Raw genomic sequence first — 20,132 nt, forward strand, 5'->3', positions numbered from 1 at the left:
CAGGCACATCAGGGGGAAAATAAACAAGATAGTAAAAATGATTTCTGCGGGGTGGGCGGGAACGGGGCGAGTCCTGCCGCCTTCCTGAAGGGGGCATGAGCACGGTGACATCGCGGGTGGGAGCGGGGCGCATGTCTGCCACCTCCCCGCCCCCCCTACACACACTGAGGGGAGGGGGGCAGCAATAACCCCGGCTAACGCTCGCCCGGGCTGGGAGGGGAAGCGGTTTCGCACGGGCTGTCCCGCGGCGCGGCCCGCGTTGTTAGGATTAGGCCGGCCGGGGCTGGGGGGGTGAGTGGAAACACGAGATGGCTCGCCCGGGGGACGGAGAGTGGCAGCACGGCGAGGTGGGTGTCCGGGCGGCTGGGCGGGTAGCGGTGGCGCTGCGCGGCCCGGGCCGGACCCTCAGGTGCTTGTGGCGGGCCGCGCGGGGGCGAGGGGCGGGCGGGCGGGCCTGGCGGGGCGCCGCGCCGTGCCGCTGGCTCGCGCACGCTCTCTGGGCGCGACGGTTGGAGCCGGGTGTGGGGGGAAGGGAGGTGTTTGGGGGGAGAGGTAGAGCGCGCGCTCAGCCGCGGCTCACGTTCCATGGGCGGCTCGTGAACCATCGCGAGGAGGGCCCTAGGCCGAGGCCTTCCCCGCGGGGGCGCGCAGTGCGCCTGCGCGTTGGCCGTGCTCTCGTGCCTGCCTGCCTGCCTGCTGCGCGGTGTCTTCCTCAGTGTGCCGTCGCCGGGCTGCCCCTGCCTGCCTGCCTCCGTGACTGACTGACGCAGCCTGGCCTCTTGGTCGGGCCGCGGAGAGAAAAGGCTCTCAGGCAGCGGTCATGGGCCCTAAATCATTGCCGTGGCGGCGGTGGCGGCGGCGGCGGCTGAGTGACTGAGGGGAGACACTGCCGGGGGAGGGGACAGGCAGAGGGTAGAGCGTGTGAGTGTGTGGTGTTGACGACGGTGTTTTTAACCCTTAGATGGTCTCTAGCGAGCCGTTGCTGCTGCCTGTGTCACTGGAGGGCGAGTTCTCCAATAGCATGAAGGAGATGATCGGCGGCTGCTGCGTGTGCTCCGACGAGAGGGGCTGGGCCGAGAACCCGCTTGTCTACTGCGACGGGCACGGCTGCAATGTCGCAGTGCATCAAGGTGAGTGGGCAGGCGAGCGCCAGCTTGCCCCCGCTGGCCTCAAGCCTCGCTACTTACTTCTTGTTGATCCCTGTCCTCTTCCCTTGGGCCTGCTCCCACCCCCCATTCGCCCCCCCCTTGGCCGTTTTTCTCCTTTTCTCACCCTTTCTTCCTAACACCTCCCCCCCCCCCCCCCCCAGCTACTTCTTGAAGTATGTTCGCCTGTCTCTAGGACCACGTGCTTTCTGGTCTGACCTGTCCTGTCATCTTCTATTCTTCCAGCCTTTTTTTTTCCCTCATCTGAGACTTCCTGTATTATGACTTCCTATATTGTAGCTATAAGAAAGGAAGAGTTCCTTTTCCATTTTTTTCCCCTTTCCTCTTCCCCTTGTGCCTTTTCTGTGCCTGTGTTTCCTAGCCTGCCTTTGCACTGTTAGCAGCCTCAGCTGCATCAGTCCAAAAACTACCTAAAACTCCTTCCCTTCTTTGCAGAACTTCTTACTAATCTCTGTTCTGACAATTGTTGCTGTATTTCTTTCTTCGTATGCTTGATCCCTCTTGTCCCTGCCTTTCCCAAGTTAGAATAATAAATTTAAGGGGCAGGCAGTAGACAACGAAGGTTTAGGATTGGAAGAGAGCAGTGTGTAGGAGAGACTTAGCTGTCATGTGATTTCTTCCTCTGCCTGCCTTTCCTTGAATGTCGTTTGGCTGATGCTTCCTGGTAGATGGAGACTTCCTGTTGTGGCTCTGTAGGGGGAGGGTGCTAGTCAGAAAGGCTGATGCTGGATTTGTTTGGATTAGTGGAGGCTGGTTGGTTGGTTGGTTTCCAGTTCAGCTCAGGAGCTGGCACGTTCCCTCTATGTGTGATTGTTTTGTTTGTCAGTGGATTGACCCCTCTTGTGAGAGCAGAGGAAGAAACTGGATTCTGCTGCTTACATTGTAAGAAAGGAAGTTATGATGTCTTTTGCGTTATGGTAGTAGAAATAAGGAATAAGATGGTAGTTCCTCTGTATCAACGCCCAAGCAGTCATAGAAGCTCTGTGGCTGGCTCTCTGACTCCTTCTAAATGGTGAAGAAATGGAAGGAGACAAAATTCTAAGTCTGGTTCATTAGTATGAGTGCCTGGTGCATATGAAAATACTAATGTGTGTCTTATGCTTGCTCCTGAATTGTGTTGAAGATGATACAGTAACTGTTTCAGGTTTATGCTCCTTTCTACGCTGTCAAGAATTAGTGATAAATAGTAAAAATTTAAGGAGATTGGTGAAAGAGTTCAATTGTTCTTGTTAATGTTGGATTAAGCGCAGAGGGGAGCTGACAGGATCTGTGAAATTAGTCTGGTTTTGAATCAATTTTCTGTTTTCTTAAGAGCTGAGTAATGTTAACCAGTAAATTAATTCTGCTGTTGTGGAGTCTTAGGATCATGGGAAAGAACACTAAAACATGGTTACTTCTAGAGGTCATACCTGAACCAGCTATTACTTTTGCATTATCTTGGACATCTTCCTTTGCATCTAGAGCCTGGCTAATATCATCAGTGAAAAAAGTTGATGGCAGCAGCAGTTTTGGAGCTGAAATAGCATGAATGACAAAAGTCTGTTTTGGGAAGTATTCCTAATATATAGAGACACGCTTCAGTAAATTAGAATGCTGAGCTTTTTTTGAAGGTGAGGTGCAAATCTGAATTTGAATCTGGCAGGAAGCGCGCAAGGTACTGTTGCTTCTGAGTCCAGATGTTGTAGAGGTCTTAAGAAAGAAGAACTGTCTGTTTTGATTTACTGCATCACTGATATTTTAAGTTTTGGAGTTGATATGTCATGTGAATGAAGGTGATAGAGGAGGTATGTCCACTGTTTTTGTAGTCTTTCTGTCATAAAAGTGCTAGTCCTCATGGTTAAAGCTGGTAGTCCTTAGTTGAAGTTCAGACAGCAGTATTAACTGAGAGACTTTACTAATTGCATTTTTTTGGTATTATTATTTTTACTTCAAAGGAAACTTGAAGTGTTAAGTCACAGGCAAGTTGTGAAGGACAGAATCTCACGTGTTTGAAGAAGCTTTGTGTGATAGTGGAAGTATACTCCAAAGAAGTCCTGGAGCTCAATAAACAGTATCAGAGCACAAACCTGTGGTGGACTGTTCCAGGCTGCAGATGTACTCTGTCACGTTTGCAGATATAGAAGTACTTCGCAGATATAGAAGTACTTCGCCTCAGCTTTGGTCTTTGCCCAGCTCACATTGCCTTTGGATGTAATTGCCAGCCCTGTCTCTGAGTTTCATTCTGTAATTAGCTTCTTACTCTGCACTATCTCTTGCTAATGTAATTGCGTGATTGCACATTTACTATCTCCCTCTTACTTTCTAAAAAGGAAATCAAAGTCCTTCTCATCTGTGATTAATATAGGTGCAACAAAACGAAGATATTTTTCTTCATGTTAAAGAACTTTATTGTATGGTAGAAGGAGCTTATCAAGATAGTTTGGTCTGTCAGTACTTGGGTAATATATCTGAAAATTTGACAAATGATCTTAGTATGACTAATGTATGTATATAATAGGAAAAGATTTCATTGACTTCCCTTTGCATACATTTTCAAGTGGAAACTTGAACTTAATTTCTTGTAACATTGTGATAGGATTTAATGTACATTGTAGATATGTCATTTTGACTTATTGAAATGACATGAGATCAATTAATACTAAGCTTGTTCTTTAGCATTCATATTAATAGCACTGTGGTGCTGCTGGTTTGCTGATATATTTTGTCTTGTTCAAAACAGCTTGCTATGGAATTGTTCAAGTACCCACTGGACCTTGGTTTTGCAGGAAGTGTGAATCTCAGGAAAGAGCAGCCAGAGTGGTATGTGCTTTGTTTATTAAGTAATGCTGGTTGTTACACTTGTGTGGATAATGTTTACCCAAGTATGTCAGTAGTAGAAGAAAATAGCTTAGCTTTCTGGAATAATTCCATCTAGATGCTATTGAGAAGTGGAAATACGCAACTACCATTAAGTATTCTGAGAATTTCTGGGGGAGTGTGTGTGTTTGAATTATTTATTTATATTTCCCCTTCAAAAATTATTTTCTTTTATACGATGTGGGTTTTGTGTAATTTTGTGTGCTTAACACTTATATAGTTAGATATAGGGAAGAAATAAAATCTGTGTCCAGTTTTCTTCTTTACCAACTATAGATTGCCAGTTTAAAGCTTCAGTCTAGGAACGCTTAACCAGTAAGTAGTGTTCTTAAATTTGGAATCTAATGCTTACTTGTAATGTGATACCTCTAATTGAAGAAACATTTTCTTTCTCTGTCTTTAAATTTTTTTTATAGTAAATATTGGGGGTTCAGATAATCCTTCTGAACAACAACAAAAAAAACCAAAGTTTTTTTTTTTTTTTCCCCCTTCTTTGATTGTGTGAGGGCTTTTTTTGATCAGACTTTTATGTTATTGGGTCAAGCTGCATTTATATATAAAGAGAATCTCCTTTCTTACTACTTGGCACTTCTTAGTTTGTTTTTCAGCAAAAGATAAAGTGAGTGTTTAGAAAAACCGACCTGTTCTTTTGTCTCTGAAATAAATTTTCACATAAAAACGAGAAGAGAAGGTGGTGCAGCATCTTAGGGCAGTGTGTAAGCTGTTTCTGATTTTCATACCTAAAGACAAATGAGGAGCTTGAGACCAAGTTTTCTGTGACTGACAGAATGTTTACATGAGCCTTTTGGTGTACGTATTTCCTTTTCTAATATAAAGAAATGGTAGGATGACTTAATGTTCTGTGAATTTTTGGCACAGAAGTGAAGAATCTTGTTACTTTACTTTTTCACAGCTTGCCACTGATGTTTCCATAATGCCCGAGTAACCTAGACTTTGTTATTCCTTCTGAAGCAAACCTGTTGGTGGGAGCATGGTTTGTTTCTGTGTGCTCTCCAAATACTTGTCAACAGAAAATCTGAACAGCAGCCCTTTCTGAAGAAAGGCTGTTTCTTTCTTTTCCTGGGAAGACCATCAGCAATGTAAAGTTTTGTAAGTGTAGCCTTTTCTTAATGTCATTGAGTTTGGTATATACAAATTGACAGCAAAGTTAAAAATACAGAAGCAGTGGAAAGAGAGATGGAGGCTAGGAGGAGTTTTCTGGTGCATGATTGAGAATTCTCTTCAGGATTTAGGACATAGTTATTCCTGGCTTCTCCTGACACAAAGAATGAAGGAGGACTGTACTGAATTCCAAACCAATGTCTTGCTTCATTCTGATAATTTCTCAAAGAGAATAGCTTTGATATTTTGATTATACTGCTTTTCTTTGCTGTTTGAAGAAGGAACAGTGATGAACTTAACTGAATTTTCTGCCTGGTGTATTCCATTCTTGTTTCCATCTTAATGGGGTCTGTTTATGGTACAGTTCAACAATTTGATTACTGATCTTTTTGGGAAAAAAAAATCTTTCCTATTTGTAATATAGCATATATCAGTGTAAGTGGTTCTCTAGTGAAACTGGAGGTAGAACAGTTGATGTTTTAACAACTACTTGTATGTTAGAGAGTTAGAAACATGGTGGTTGTCTCTGTGATCTTGGAGAAGCCCTTAGCATTCAGAAACTTAAGTGAAGCTCTGACTTCAGTATGAAAACTGGAACTTTGTTGTAACCAGTTTATCAGATGCAAAAGTTTTAATGCACTTACTTGCAAAAGCAAACCTCCTTATCATCACAGTAGGAGGCTGAAGCTTGCTTTTTCTGTTGGCCTTTCTGTCTACAAACAAAACCAGAATTCAATCAGCCATACTGTGTACTAGTCTTGAAGTCAAGGCTTATTTTTCCTTGCTGATGCTGCCTGTGTTGTGTGGGGTTTTTTGGTGTGTTTTTTTTTTTCTGAGCAAATAAATCCATTCTGCTAGGAGACAACGGTTTATTGCTTGCACTAAAGTTAGCCTGGCTTTAACAACTGAAAGAAATAGACTAACTCAGCAGCATGTAACTCAAGTAGGTGGATCACCAGAGAACTTCATTTAATAGCAGGTTAGAGCAGTTGGCTTCCCATATACTTTCAACTCTTACACACTGATGTTTGCTCTGTTGCCTTTCGTGCGCTGCTGCTAAGCTGGTGCATTGTTGGTGAAAGCAGTGGTTGATTATTTTTCAGCCACACAAGCGTCCTGGCTGGTTGGTTTAGGTGTTTTTGGTAGTGAGGTGGTAGCCAGCGTCTTGGATTTTGAATGGTCAACTAGTAGCTGGAAAACGCATTTCTAGGCTTGGCAAATTGTGATGGGTCTTGGCTCTAGCAGGGTCATATTTTTGTGTGTGTGAAAGAAACAGAGATATTTGTGAACCTGAACTGTTTGGATAATGGTCATATCGAGGTGTCTGGTTATTATCTGATCTACCTTTTATAATCATGCATATGTAGTACATAATAAATAGAAGGTTGTAATCCCAGTATGCACTTTTTACGATTGCTGTGTAAGTTTTTGACTACTGCTTAAAAAGTTATAGTTTTCCCTAAATCAGCTAATTTATCTTAGCTGACGTATGATGGGGTTGGAATGAGAATCTATTCAGGATAGGTGGCAACTGCTCCCAGCTTTGCCTGTGTCAGCACCAGCTGTTATTACCCTCCATAGTGAGCCCTTTTGATGTCTTCAGATGTACCTTGACTTCTGAATCAAGCAGGGCAGATACATGTTGACATAGGAAAAAGTAGTATTAGGCACGGTGTAGGAATGTATGTATATGGACTAGAACATACATAAGGGACTTTGGGCCCTGGCTTGGGAAATGGAATGGAATATACATGTTGTACAGGGGCTGATAGTACTGGTATCTGAAAAGAGACTAGAGAAGCTGAATTTAGGAATTGTAGCACAGTTGTTGTTCAGAAAGACTTCTTTTCCCATCATCATATTATGTGCCAAACATCTTTTTTGATGATCTTGTTTTAAGACTGATTTAATTTTAGTATATAGTGGGGTATAGATAGAGAGTGTGTTTATGGTTTACTAGAAGCTACTACTATTCATGCTTATCATGAAGGAACTGTAATAATCCATGAGATAGAAATACCAGGCAACACAGAAGCATTTAACATTCGCACAAACAACTAGCTTGGGTGGCTTATTAGCTACATGTAGGTGTTGGTCCTTGTGAATTCAGCTTGATTTAGAGAGACCAGGAGATCTCAGCATGGAACTTCAGTGTTATGAGTTCCAGGAAGTTTTACTTCCTGAGGCACAGCTCAGCTTGTACATGTGAAGTCAGATTGCTTACAACATTGCAAGTGAATTAATATGCTGTTGATCTGTTTCATTGGAATACATGTATCATAAGCCTGTCATTGCATCTGGAAGAATCAGTTTGGATTTGGTCAAATTATTCTAATGTTGTAAAGGTGGTGTTTTTCCTACTTGGCATTTCTGTGTTTTTTCTTTTTCTCCTGTGGGGTGGTTTATGAAGTCGAAGACAGAACTGGCCCAGAACTGCATCGGCACTTATACATGACACTACAGCTTGTCTTATAACCCATCAGTATTTTAGTCCTGCGGAATGTGTTGAGGGGGCTATGACTCCCTGTGGAGCTAGCCACATAAGGTTTGAGATAGTATTCATCTGGGTCTCAGCTGAATCTAGCTTAACTGGAGTTTCTGTACTTCCATGTGTTTGTTGGAAATTGGTGCAGAGGCAGAAAGACTGTCATTGCAGAGTCAGTTTAGGTCATACAGTACTTAATACTTAAGGAGTCAGAGCTGTAGAAATGCAGCTATGCTGTTTACCTCCAAAGCCAGTTCAGGTACATTATGATCTCATAGTGATAGGTTCCTGCTAGTGATCCTGCCAGACCTGAGCTGTACCTGCATCTGCTGCACAGATGATTCACAGTTTGAACGCTTGAGGTTTTTTGTTTTTTTTTTTTTTTTTTTTTTAATCTTTAATATAACAGTGGTTGTACTTCTCTCCCAAGTTCCCTTTTAAAAAAAATCTTTCATCACGTGTGTCTACAGGTTTGTTACTGTAGAGTTGCTCATGAGTTGTATGATGTCTCCAAAATTTAACATCCCACCACCAGCGTTTATGTAGTATAAAATACCCATAGGTGCAGTATTGCTTGCCTTTTGCTTGGACAGAAGGAGGCAAAGGAGGAGGAAATGCGAATGTAGGCTTTTGTTATGCAGATAGATTTGTGATCAGAGCTCTGACAGCTCTGGCTCAACAGGCTGCCTCCAAGGGAATGGGATCTCTGTGCCTGTGCTTACAGTCAGTTTTGGCATGGCTGTTACATCTGTACCTTTAACCTAGAATGTGCATTAATACATATGGTCACAGTATAGGTGAACTGAACTTATTTTTAGAAGAAGAAAACTTGCAGTTTTCTTTTTTTCTTCACCATGAAATACTGGCTACCAAATCATTCAGAACTAATAATCTATGTGTTCTCTTTGCAGATGCCTCTTGAAATAATTCTTAAAAAATTTCAAATTCATGTTTTTTTTTAAAGTGTATCCATAATTTTCCTCAAAGGACATTTTATATAAGAATATTACTACAATTGCTTTTAAGAAAAAAATAACAAGTAGTAGAAAAAATTGCTTTAATTCTGAGCATACAACAGAAAAGTTGACCTATATGATCTTATGTGGCTTTTACACAGCAAAATAGTAAACGCCTAAATAAGGAAAGAAAAAGTGACTGTAAAATACAAATTGCTAGTACATTTTTTTTATAAATATGAGATTAAATATGAGAAACTGCTACTTACTAGCAATATCCTCCTGTTCTGGCCTTCCCCCCAAAAAAAACCCCAACAAAACAAAGCCAACAAAAAAATCCCCAAACCACCTCAATCCAAAAACCAATAGCACAGTCTTTTATGAATAATTATGCAGTCTGGAAGGCAGTGGGTGTTTGTTTGTATCTGGATAATTGGAGTAAAGAGGCTGCCCAAAGATACTTGGGCACAGCATGTTATATTTGGTTTGTGTGGCAAGGTTTTGGTAGTAGGAGTGGCAACAGGGGTGGCTAGAAGCTTCCCCTGTATCTGATGGAGCCAGTGCCAGCCAGCTCCAGGACGGACCTGCTGCTGGCCAAGGCTGAGCCCATCAGTGACAGCGATAGTGCCTCTGGGATAAAATAGTTAAGAAGTGTTTGGGGGGTGAAACCAGTGCAATAGAAACTGCAGCCAGAGAGAGGAGTGAGAACATGTGAGAGAAATAACCCCTTCACCAAGGTCAGGGCAGAAGGAGGGGTGGAGGTTCTCCAGGCACTGGAGCAGAGATTCCCCTGCAGCCTTTGGTAAAGACTGTTGAGGCAAGCTGTCCTGCACAGCCCATGGAGAACCATGGTGGATCAGATCCCCACCTGCAGCCTGGGGAGGACTCCACGCTGGAGCAGATGGGTGCCCAAAAGAGGCTGTGACCCTGTGGGAAACCACTGCTGGAGCGGGCTCTCTGCAGCACTTGTGACTCTGGAGGTGATCCACACTGGAGCAGTCTGTTACTGAGGGACTGCGCCCGTGGAAGGGACCGATGCTGGAGCAGTTCATGAAGAACTGCAGCCTGTGGGAAGGACTCAGGTTGGAGAAATCAATGGAAAACTGTCTCCTATGAGAGGGACCCCATGCTGGAGTAGGGGAAGAGTGAGAAGTCCTCCCCTGAGGAGGAGAGAGTGGCAGAGATGTGTGATGAACTGACCACAACCCTCATTTGCCATCTCCATGTGCTGCGCAGGGGGAGGAGGTAGAGTTGGGGAGTAAAGTTGAGCCCAGTAAGAAGGGATGAGTGGGGGGAAGGTGTTTTTAAGATATTTGGTTTTTTTTCCTCATTATCCTAATCTGATTTGTTTGATAATAAACTGAATTAATTTTCCCCAAGTTGTGTCTGTTTTGCCCATGATGATAATTGCTGAGTGATCTCTCCCTGTCCTTATCTTGACCCGTGAGCCTTTCTTTTCTCTTGCCTGTACAGCTGAGGGAGGGGTAGTGATAGAGCAGTTTTGGTGGGCACCTGGTGTCCAGCCAGGGTCAAGCCACCGTAGTCCTGTTTGGAGCCCAATAGGAGGAGTTTGAGATAAGGGTAGTGACTGGGAGAGGTAATGGGCAAAACGTGGACTGAACAGAGCTAGAGAGAGAAGAGCGGAATGATTGTTAAGAGTTCCTGTTCTAATGGTGGTGAAGGTGAAACTTCTTTTATTCTGAAATGCTATTGCTTGAGTGGTATTTCTTGTCTGTTATGTAGATGGGTGTGTGTTGTTTGCTTTGTATTTCATCAGTAGGAGAAAATATTTTCTCCTGTTCATTTTATTTATTTATTTATTTTAATATGTAGTGAGTATAGACTCATAACCTTAGTGCACTGTGACTCAGAAGATAACCGAATTGCTTAGGATTGCATAGTATCTGGTCATCAGGATTAGGAGTACAAATGGCAGAAGGTGCTGCAGAAGGGCAGTATCATTTCAATGCATCCTCCAACTGGCAAACTGAACCTTATGCACTGTATTGTGTGCTGTGCATATCAAAGTGGGAGTATTAATGTTATTTCTGATTGTGCTGCCTTTCTTCATGTGTTAGGGTTTTGGGCTGATTTTTTGTGTACTGCATTTTTCCCTGCTTGTCTACATACTTTCTACTTGGTTTCTAAATACACAGCTGAGTTTATAAACTTACTTAAAGCCCTTCATACAGCAGAAAAGGTCTGCAAACTTTTTTTTCCAGTTTTGATCAGCTGCAGTTTACCTAAATGTACACCTTATTTGTGCAGTAATTTAATTTGCATTACGGATACATGGAGTATTCAGTCTTCAAAACACAGCATTCCATTGCTCAAGTACTACTTGATGAAAATTTTACAACACATTTATCAATATAACAGGCACTTTAGTAAATGCTGTAAAGGTTTTGTGGCAAAATTACTAACCAGACTAAGACTAGAGCAAAATGTTTTCTGTTACAGGAGTTGCTTAATTATGCAGAAAACGTTTTGTGACAGTTTCATTGCAAGACTTAAATCACTGGCAGAAGAAGTCTCTAAAGTAATCAAGATGCTCCTCAACTGCAAAGAACCTTACTTAAAACGCATACTAGCATTTTATACCTAGGAATTTTTAGGGTACAGCTGTGGTATGTTGCAGGAGGACACTGAAGCGAACCATCGCATACTGTATTTTTCTTCAGCTAGGTTGAAGTGGGTCGGTAGTATATGTTCAGCCTGATAACAAAAGCTTGGGTGTGTAGCTGGAAATCCAGCCAAACATTGCAGGTATTTCTGATGGCCTCCTCATGCTTTCTGCTGAAGAACAATGTGTGACTCTTAATTTTGTGTATCTTTATAATTTGTTTTCCTGCAACATCTAGCAGGATTTACTAGTCTTAAATGTGTAGTGAGGTATCTGTGGCTCCAGACTTCTGAACCTGGAGTCGCCAGGTCTTGATGCATGCTGTGTTACATTATGTTACAGTGTACTCTGTTATCTCGCTTCTAGTTACCTTACACATATTGAGCAAAAGTATGACTGAATGTCACCTATAGTACGTACTGACTGCATGGTCTTGGAAGAATGCAGATTTGCATGTTGATTGCCTCTAATCTTCTTGTCATAGTCTTTAAATTTATTATCTATAGTAGATGTTTTTGACAGAGCTAACTGAATCTGCATATATTTTTGTCTGATGCCTTGATAAAAAGAAGTAGGTTGAGTCTCTGTAATTTATCCGGGTATAAAACCCGAAATGCTTCAGGTAGTCAGTCTGTTTTTCTTCTACCTGTCAACTGTCTGCTTTAAAAAAAAGTTCTCTCCTTCTCTTGGGACAAATGACTGAATGGAGATGGGGCAGAGATTTGGCAAATTTGTCAGCATCAAGAAATGATTATTTGAAGATGGAGATGACTTAATTTCTTAAGTTGTCAAGTTGCAGAACATAGCACTTTCAAAGAGAAGTTACTGACAGTATGCGTTCGTTTGCTCTATTAGTGGTGTCAGCCAGTTGGGGATTCTTGAATGTGGCAGATGATCTTTTGATTCCTGTTGGTTCTTCATTGTGGCTTATAAATACTGGAGCCTGGTGTGAATCATAGGTTGGAAACATTGGAACTTTAGTTTGTTTCAGATACTTTGTTTGAAAAAATTGTGTAGTTAGCTACTTGCTGACTTACGCTTCAAATACTTGCGTGGTTAGAAGCTATCATTTATAGAGCCATCTAGATCAAAATATCGAAGTGTTTTGTGGGTTTATAAGTTGGGTCTTAAGCCACGGCAGGTTGAGGCTATAAGGTGTACTGCTATCCAGCTGTAGTTTAGAAACTGTTGAATAAGAAAACGTGGATTTGGTTTTGTAGATAGCAGTGTCTTCATCCCCTGGGCCATGCATTCATATGGAAGCTTTGGGAGAAGGGGTTATACAATTCAGCCTTTTTGCTGCACTGAACAAGTGGAAAATGAAGATTTGACTTTGGCAAGTATTATAAAGCATGAGTGTGAAAATTAGAAATACACTGTAATGGGAATTTTCAAATTACCTAATTGATTTAAGGAAAAATACCAAAAAAAGATTAGTAAAAAGTAGCAGAGTAAAAGGATTTATACGAATAGCTAGCCTAAGTTTGGTATGAATAGAGCTTCAGTAATTTCATCAGCATCTGACACTGCTTGTGAGTTTTATTGGACTTTCTGGAGGCTTCAAGGGCTGAGAGGGTGATCATCTCTGGTTGGTCGTATGTTAGCAGTATTGGTTTGCTTCATGGAAGAAAGTTCGAAGGGGTGGATGGAAAAATGAGATGTCACTGGGTTCTGAGAGCTGAGGTAAGTTATTGCCAGCAGATGTAGACATGGTCAGTCTGGTACGCATCCTGTTGCTCGGTCTGTTTTTGTACTAACTGCCTGTGAATTCTCATCTATTGATAGAATTTATGCCAAGACCTAAATTTCCAGTATACTGGTTTGCACCATTCTGCAAATATCTGTATTTTTTTCTTCTTCTGGTAGTCTAATCTTGCAAAAAATGTTTCTTTGTAGGCTCTAAGGCACTTGTTCTTCTGCAGATACCATCTCATTAACTGAATTTGAGTTTTCTGTTAAGTATGATCTAGTTTTTGGTGCAGTTAGTACACTTTAAGTGTCTTTAGACTGTGTTTTTTCTTTATAGAGGAAGCTATGTTTATATTGGTTATTCAGTACCATATTTGCCTGAATCTAACACAAACCGATCACTAAAATGACCACAAATTTTTCCAGGTTTATTAGGGGAAAACATAGTTTTTCTTATTTTTAGTGTTATAATTCTAATACATGTGTGGGTTTAATTAATTAATTTATTCCTGTCAAAGAAGTGGGCCAGAACTCTAGGAGGAAGGGGAACATAGAAAAAGTGTGAAGGGAAGATGAGAAAATGTAAGACTCCTTCCTCTGGAGATGATGGAATACCAATTTCACACTGGGGGATAATGAAAATGAATAGCAAAAATGTTTTGAGCTTGAAGGTAGATTTTAATAAAAAAAAGTGACTAAAGCACTTCAACTACTTACATATAGGTAGGATGAGGTATATGGAACATTGACACAAGTGAAACTCTAGGTGTGATTTGTGATCAACTTTGTATCCAGAGCTGTTCTCTATTTTCCAGAATTTTTACGGTTTTGACAGCAATAGGTATGTCCATGCCAATGTTAAATTGTTTTGCATTAACTGAAAAAACCCCATGTGGATGTCTTTACCCTTCTAAACCATTTTTTTAAAAACATACTAAGACATTTTGTATTGTCTGAAGCAGTAACATATAAGACTACCTAGCATATTCAAAGTCTGTAGGATCCGGAAAGATCGTCTTGGGTATGATACAGAGTATTAAGGTGATTTCTAAATGTTTCCTTCTGCTAACAGCCAAAGGTAAGGTAAAATGGTGTGGAATATTGGTGAAGGTAGGTGAAGCTGTTCTGCAGAACCTGTGAGATGAATACCCAGGGACAGAGTCAGCTGGGCTGCAGGCTTCCACAACTACCAGTGAATGGGAGACAAGTTTCTTAGAGCATCAGGGGCTGCCAGCTGGTAAGCCATTGATCAGAAACTGGCCATCTGATCAGCTACTTTGCTTACCTTTGTAAGGTGTCCATGTGCTTTGCAGGAGTGTGCCGAGTTATTGTGTTTTGATATATACAGAAATACCCAGTAGCATGGCATGCTGTAAAATAGATGTATTTGCAAGCAAAAGCAAAAATAAAGCAGTAAAATGACTTCTGCTTGGCAATTGTCTCTTTCCTCCTAGGTTAATTTTAAGAAAGTTATAAGAATTTGATGGAGTGTGTAGGGTTTGTTTTCACTAAAATGTGAACTACAACTCACAACAAAAGCAAATGGATTTAACCATTCTTCTGTTTGATTAATGATTAACAGGAGCAGCAGAATAAAATGTTTTGTCTGTCAAGTTTTAACTCCTGTTGGTGAGAGGATTGAAAGAGATTGAGTGTCAGGTTTCAAGAACTCTGATGCTGATTTTGTGTAACTTGCTGTTTTGTTATTTGTAGCTTTAAGGGTCATGTATTGCAATCTCTTAAAGTCGTTCCTTTCAGTTAAATATTCTTTTCCTGTTGTCAAGCAATATGAAACAGTAATTCTGTGATCAAAATGTACTTTAGATAAAAAACAACTATTCTGGAGGCATACAAGTCATGCTGGGTATTGCACAGCTTGGGGAGGGAAAAATAAGCTTGTAAACTAAACAGTTTGTGTTGATGCCTATTAAAATACTTGGAGTATATGAATGTCAGGGAGATATCAACATTGACCTAATAAATATATCTGGGCCCAAGAAATATGTCTGTACTACTACTAATATTAAATTTGTCTGTTTCAGGTGTAGTGTGTGGTCATTTTTTTTTTTTGTTTTTTATTGGTTTCTTTTCTTGGGGGGAGGGTGTGCGGGCTGTGGTGATGTTTTGGTTGTGTGGAGTCTGTGTTTGTTTCTTTTTAAGGCACTTGACTGGAATTCCGTACTCATAGCCAGCATAGATGATGACACCTCCTGAACAGCATGGTTGTCTCCTTGCCCTGCTCCCTGCCTGTGTTGCTGTTACATTTTTTTATCTGGCATTGTTCATATGGCCTTGTGGAAAGATGGCTCAAAGAAGGGGTCTGGCTGAAAAAAAACTGTTTTATTTTTAGCTTGCCGATTGGGATTTCCATATGGTCAAATGAATGCCCTTCCCAGAGCAAGGGAGGCAGTACAAAGTGCACAGCAGGGGCCAGTGATCTTTTGGCAGCAGTGTGCAATTATGTTACCTTAAAGTGAGCCTGAAATAAAGTCAGCTGGAACTGCAGACTGATGTCTCAACTAAGTTTTAGGAACTGTGGGCTATTTAATCTGCTGTGGATCTTCTTGTGTTATTTAGGTTAACAGGTCATACTGAGACACACAGCTTATTGCCTCACTGCAATGCTGGGAATTCAGTCCTGCAGGACTTTACTTGGTTGACAGTCATTATTCAGGTGAATGGTTCCATTGGACTAGCTTGGATCAGAATTCAGTAAATTTCTTGTACAAGAATTCTTTGACCTTTGTTTTATTATAACATGAGACAGCATATAGTGGATGTCTGCAGATGATGCTTTATGAAACTTGCTCCAAATTTAGAGAACTCTGAGGGAAGAACTGTGCTATATTCTAGTACCCTTTTTTCTCTCCTCTACAACTTGTATAGTCTTGTTCATATCTATCTTCCCTATCTACTATGTGTCTCGCTTCTTTCTCTTCATTTCAACATGAAGATGGTAGTCTGTTGGATTAAATTAGCTTTTCTGTGCCTTTCCTCAGTTTCCAGTTGAAAAATTGGTAGAGTTAGGTTAGCCAAAAGGACTCAAGCCGTTAGATTTTTCTGATGGTATCTACTGCTGATTAAGGTAGTTCTTTGTCCTATTTAGAATGGAAAGGCATATTTATCTAAAGTAGAGGGAGAAAACTTTGTGCCGCAAAGCAGTGGAAACAAACTGGACTGTAAGTAATTCAGTATTATTATGAAGATGGATTTATTTAGCTCCTTCTTCACTTCTCTTATTTTGGTCTTCTGTTCTTGGATCTTCCTTTTGACGGGTATCTTTAGTGGACATCTCCATATATATGTATTTATATATAAAATCATAGAATAGTTAGGGTTGGAAAGGACCTTAAGATCATCTAGTTCCAACCCCACTACCATGGGCAGGGACACCTCACACTAAACCATGTCACCCAAGGCCTCATCCAACCTGGCCTTGAACACCACCAGGGATGGAGCATTCACAGCTTCCCTGGGCAACCCATTCCAGTGCCTCACCACACTTGCAGTAAAGAACTTCTTCCTTATATCTAGTCTAAACTTCCCCTGTTTAAGTTTTAACCTGTTATCCCTTGTCCTACCACTACAGTCCTTGATGAAGAGTCCCTCCCCAGCATCTTTGTAGGCCTCCTTCAGATACTGGAAGGCTGCTATGAGGTCTCCACGCAGCCTTCTCTTCTCCAGGCTGAACAGCCCTAACCTTCTCAGCCTATCTCCATACAGGAGGTGCTCCAGTCCCCTGATCGTACTCATGACGCTCCTCTGGACTTGTTCCAACAGTTCCATGTCCTTTTTATGTTGAGGACACCAGAACTGCACACAATACTCCAAGTGAGGTCTCGCGAGAGCAGAGTAGAGGGGCAGGATCACTTCCTTCGACCTGCTGGTCACGCTGCTTTTGATGCAGCCAAGTATATGGTTGGCTTTCTGGGCTGCGAGTGCGTTATTATTATTATTATTATTATTATTATTATTATTACTGTTCTTTGTTCCTGGTTATTTCTACTCTCTAATAATGGCAGGAGGGAAAAAAAAAAAAGACAGATTCTTTCCCCTTCTGCGTGCTTTTAACCACTTCAGGTCTCTGCTGGGTGACTTTTTAAAGATTGGTCCCCTTATGAGGCAATGGTTTTTCGTCAGACCCAGGCAGTTTCAATTCACCTGGATGCTAAGGTTACAGGATCAGTTGTCTTTCACTTAATTAACTTGCTGTTTCTGTAGCTCAGAAGTGAGTTGTGACAGTCACACCATCAGACTGTTTCAGCTGCACAACTTTGAGATTGGTTTCACTTTAGTCCTCTACGGGAGACCTCATAGTCCGAAGGAATTCCTGCTTAGAGTTTACCTGAATTCTGCTTGGGCAGAATCTAGATCTATGAACAGCCTCTTCTACCAAAAAGCTGCAAAAATGGCATGTCCATATTACATTCTGTAAGAGCAGAAAGGGACTATGTCGCTTCCTACAACTTCAGTGTTCCTAGCCAGTATTTGTGTCTTTTTCCCTCTTCAAATCTAATTCAGGTGGCTGTACCTGCAGCACCACATGCGCTGGTGTCCCTCTCTACTATAGAACTAGTGCCCTTCAGTATACTAAAGGATGTGGTTATTCTTTTGGGTCACAGTCAGCTTCTTCAGTGGTCACATTTATACTGCCTAACCTGATGATGTTTATCTGAACTGCTGATCAGTCATAGCAGCTTGACCTATGTATACTGTGATATCTTGTGGGTGTCATGTCTGCCCCTACTGCCCCTTCCCTTCCCCCTGCTTCCCCTCCAGCTTGTTTAGTAGTTCCCCACAATGTTTTTGAATGCTCAGACAATAAATCTGTGTCAGAAATCCTTGGCCAGAGCTAAGACTTAAAACACACAACTGGAAAAGAGAGCCCTGGTATATGCTCAGATACTAGAGACCATCTGACCATCTGTACAGGTGGTCAGATTATTCCTTATACTGTGTTGCAAAGAGCAAAGCTTTATTCCATCATACAAGTTATATGTGATGTGGCAGTTGGTAGAGTGATTTAGCTGTTGCTGTTCACTTAAACTCCAGGTTCCATCCATAAGAAAACTGGAAGGAGACACTGCATGAACAGAAATGTTCAAATAAGAAATTATAAGTAACTGGACTTCTGAGATACACCTGCACCCAACTATCTCCTTTCCTTTCTCCTACAGAATCCTTTGTAACAACATGCATTTAAGCATTTTATCATAGAATCATAGAATAGTTAGAGTTGGAAAGGACCTTGAGATCATCTAGTTTCACCCCCCCTACCATGGGCAGGGACACCTCCCACTAAACCATGTCACCGAAGGCTCTGTCCAACCTGGCCTTGAACACCACCAAGGATGGAGCATTCACAACCTCCCTGGGCAACCCATTCCAGTGCCTCACCACCCTTACAGTAAAGAACTTCGTCCTTATATCCAATTTGAACTCCCCCTGTTGTAAGTTTTAACCCATTACCCTTTGTTCTACCACTACAGTCTCTGATGAAGAGTCCCTCCCGAGCATCCTTGTAGGCCCCCTTCAGATACTGGAAGGCTGCTATGAGGTCTCCACGCAGCCTTCTCTTCTCCAGGCTGAACAGCCCCAACTTTCTCAGCCTGTCTTCATATGGGAGGTGCTCCAGCCCCCTGATCATCCTCATGGCCCTCCTCTGGACTCATTCTAACAGTTCCATGTCTTTTTTATTTTGAGGACACCAGAACTGCACACAATACTCCAAGTGAGGTCTCACGAGAGCAGAGTAGAGAGGCAGGATCACTTCCTTCGACCTGCTGGTCACGCTGCTTTTGATGCAGCCCAGGATACGGTTGGCTTTCTGGGCTGTGAGTGCACACTGAAGCCAGCTCATGTTCAGTTTCTCATCAACCAACACCCCAAGTCCTTCTCTGCAGGGCTGTTCTGAATCTCTTCTCTGCCCAACCTGTAGCTGTGCCTGGGATTGCTCCGACCCAAGTGTAGGACCTTGCACTTGGCTTGGTTGAACTTCATAAAGTACTCAGGAAGTTTTTCAATCACTCTTCAAATTCTCAGCTGAAACTGCCACAATTTTTGAAATGCTTTAGTACTGTAACATTTTAGAACATAATGTGTTAGTAAAATTCTCTAGTAGTTTCTTGTCTTAAGGGGTGTGGCATGCTATTCCCAGCTGGCAAAGATACTGGTGTTACTGTGTGGTGCATATTGAAATTTGGGAGAGCAGAAATGGGTGACAGAATCTGAGTGTGGGAAGCAGTTAGGTTCATAACCCAGAGGGAGAAGTGGAAAGGGTCACTGTGTGCTATGTCATCTTACTAGGGTGCTACTTTATTGCAGATTGTAGCCACAGTTCAGGGCACCAGAAGTAGTCTGTATCATCAGGGTGCAAGTGCATCATCTCTGCACAGTTGCCCAGCTTCATGAGAGCCGAGTGCAGGCATACTGCTCCCTGCCAGTGAGATGACACTCTGCAGAACTCCTTGCACTTGAGTTTTCTTCCACTGCCAAGGCTCCCTCCTCCACTTCAGTCTTCTGCCCTGCATCTTCTCTTGACTGGTTGCAGCCAGCGCTGCAGAGGAGTAATGAGGGAAGACTTAGTGGACCTGAGTCCTGTTGAGAGACAAAAAGAAATTAGTTGAAACTGAGCTCTGATAGGACTGAGTGGAGCATGCTGAACTCTTCTGCATAAAGGACTGGTTTAGTTCCTTGCTGCTTAATGTCCTGTGATCATTTTAATTAATTTTTTTTTGTGATGATGTTTAAGAAGTTTGCTAATTCTTTAATTACTAATGCTGTGGTGCAGTGGCTCCCTGCCTACAGTTTTCCTGATGCAACTGCTTGTGGAATTATGCTTAAATTGCAATAGTAATATGACCTGAATTAAAAATGCTAAAAAGAAAAAGTTCATTTCAGTCCATTTCAGTGATCTGGTTTAAGGGGCAGCCCTACAGACAGTTTGGTGAGCAGCTGAGGGAGTGGTAGAGGGAGGTATTAATAAGGGAGAGGTGAGGGAAAGAAGAGAACCTCCTAACTGGTTTTGCCACTAGTGAAAATGTATGTCAGACTCCCACAGGCTTGCAGAGGTGCGGCAAGGTAGATTATGTTAACAGCTTCCCTTGTCTCAGTGGTAGATTTAACATATTTGCTCACTGGCCTTAAGCTGCCAGCTGGTAGCTTTGGGGTGGAAACAAACCTTATTGCACTGTCACCATGAATATATACCAGGCTTCTTGCTTTGAAAATCTGGT

General features: G+C 42.0%; 1 protein-coding gene across 12 annotated transcripts in view; it reads left to right on the forward strand.

The window, feature by feature from the left end:
- The first annotated feature begins 263 nt into the window (after positions 1-263).
- MLLT10 (MLLT10 histone lysine methyltransferase DOT1L cofactor) overlaps positions 264-20,132 on the forward strand; it is a 164,779-nt gene continuing 144,910 nt past the window's right edge. For all 12 annotated transcript variants that reach the window (XR_013958936.1, XR_013958937.1, XR_013958938.1 and 9 more), the window contains exons 1-3: positions 264-347; positions 962-1,130; positions 3,886-3,965. Coding sequence is in view for 3 of the 12 variants with exons in the window: in XM_080639532.1 (XP_080495658.1) it covers positions 309-347; positions 962-1,130; positions 3,886-3,965 (288 nt within the window). In the remaining 9 variants the exon portion in view is untranslated. The remainder of the gene's footprint in view (positions 348-961; positions 1,131-3,885; positions 3,966-20,132) is intronic.

This window comes from Psittacula echo (genome assembly GCF_963264785.1).
Source record: "Psittacula echo genome assembly, chromosome: 2".
Taxonomy (NCBI): domain Eukaryota; kingdom Metazoa; phylum Chordata; class Aves; order Psittaciformes; family Psittacidae; genus Psittacula; species Psittacula echo.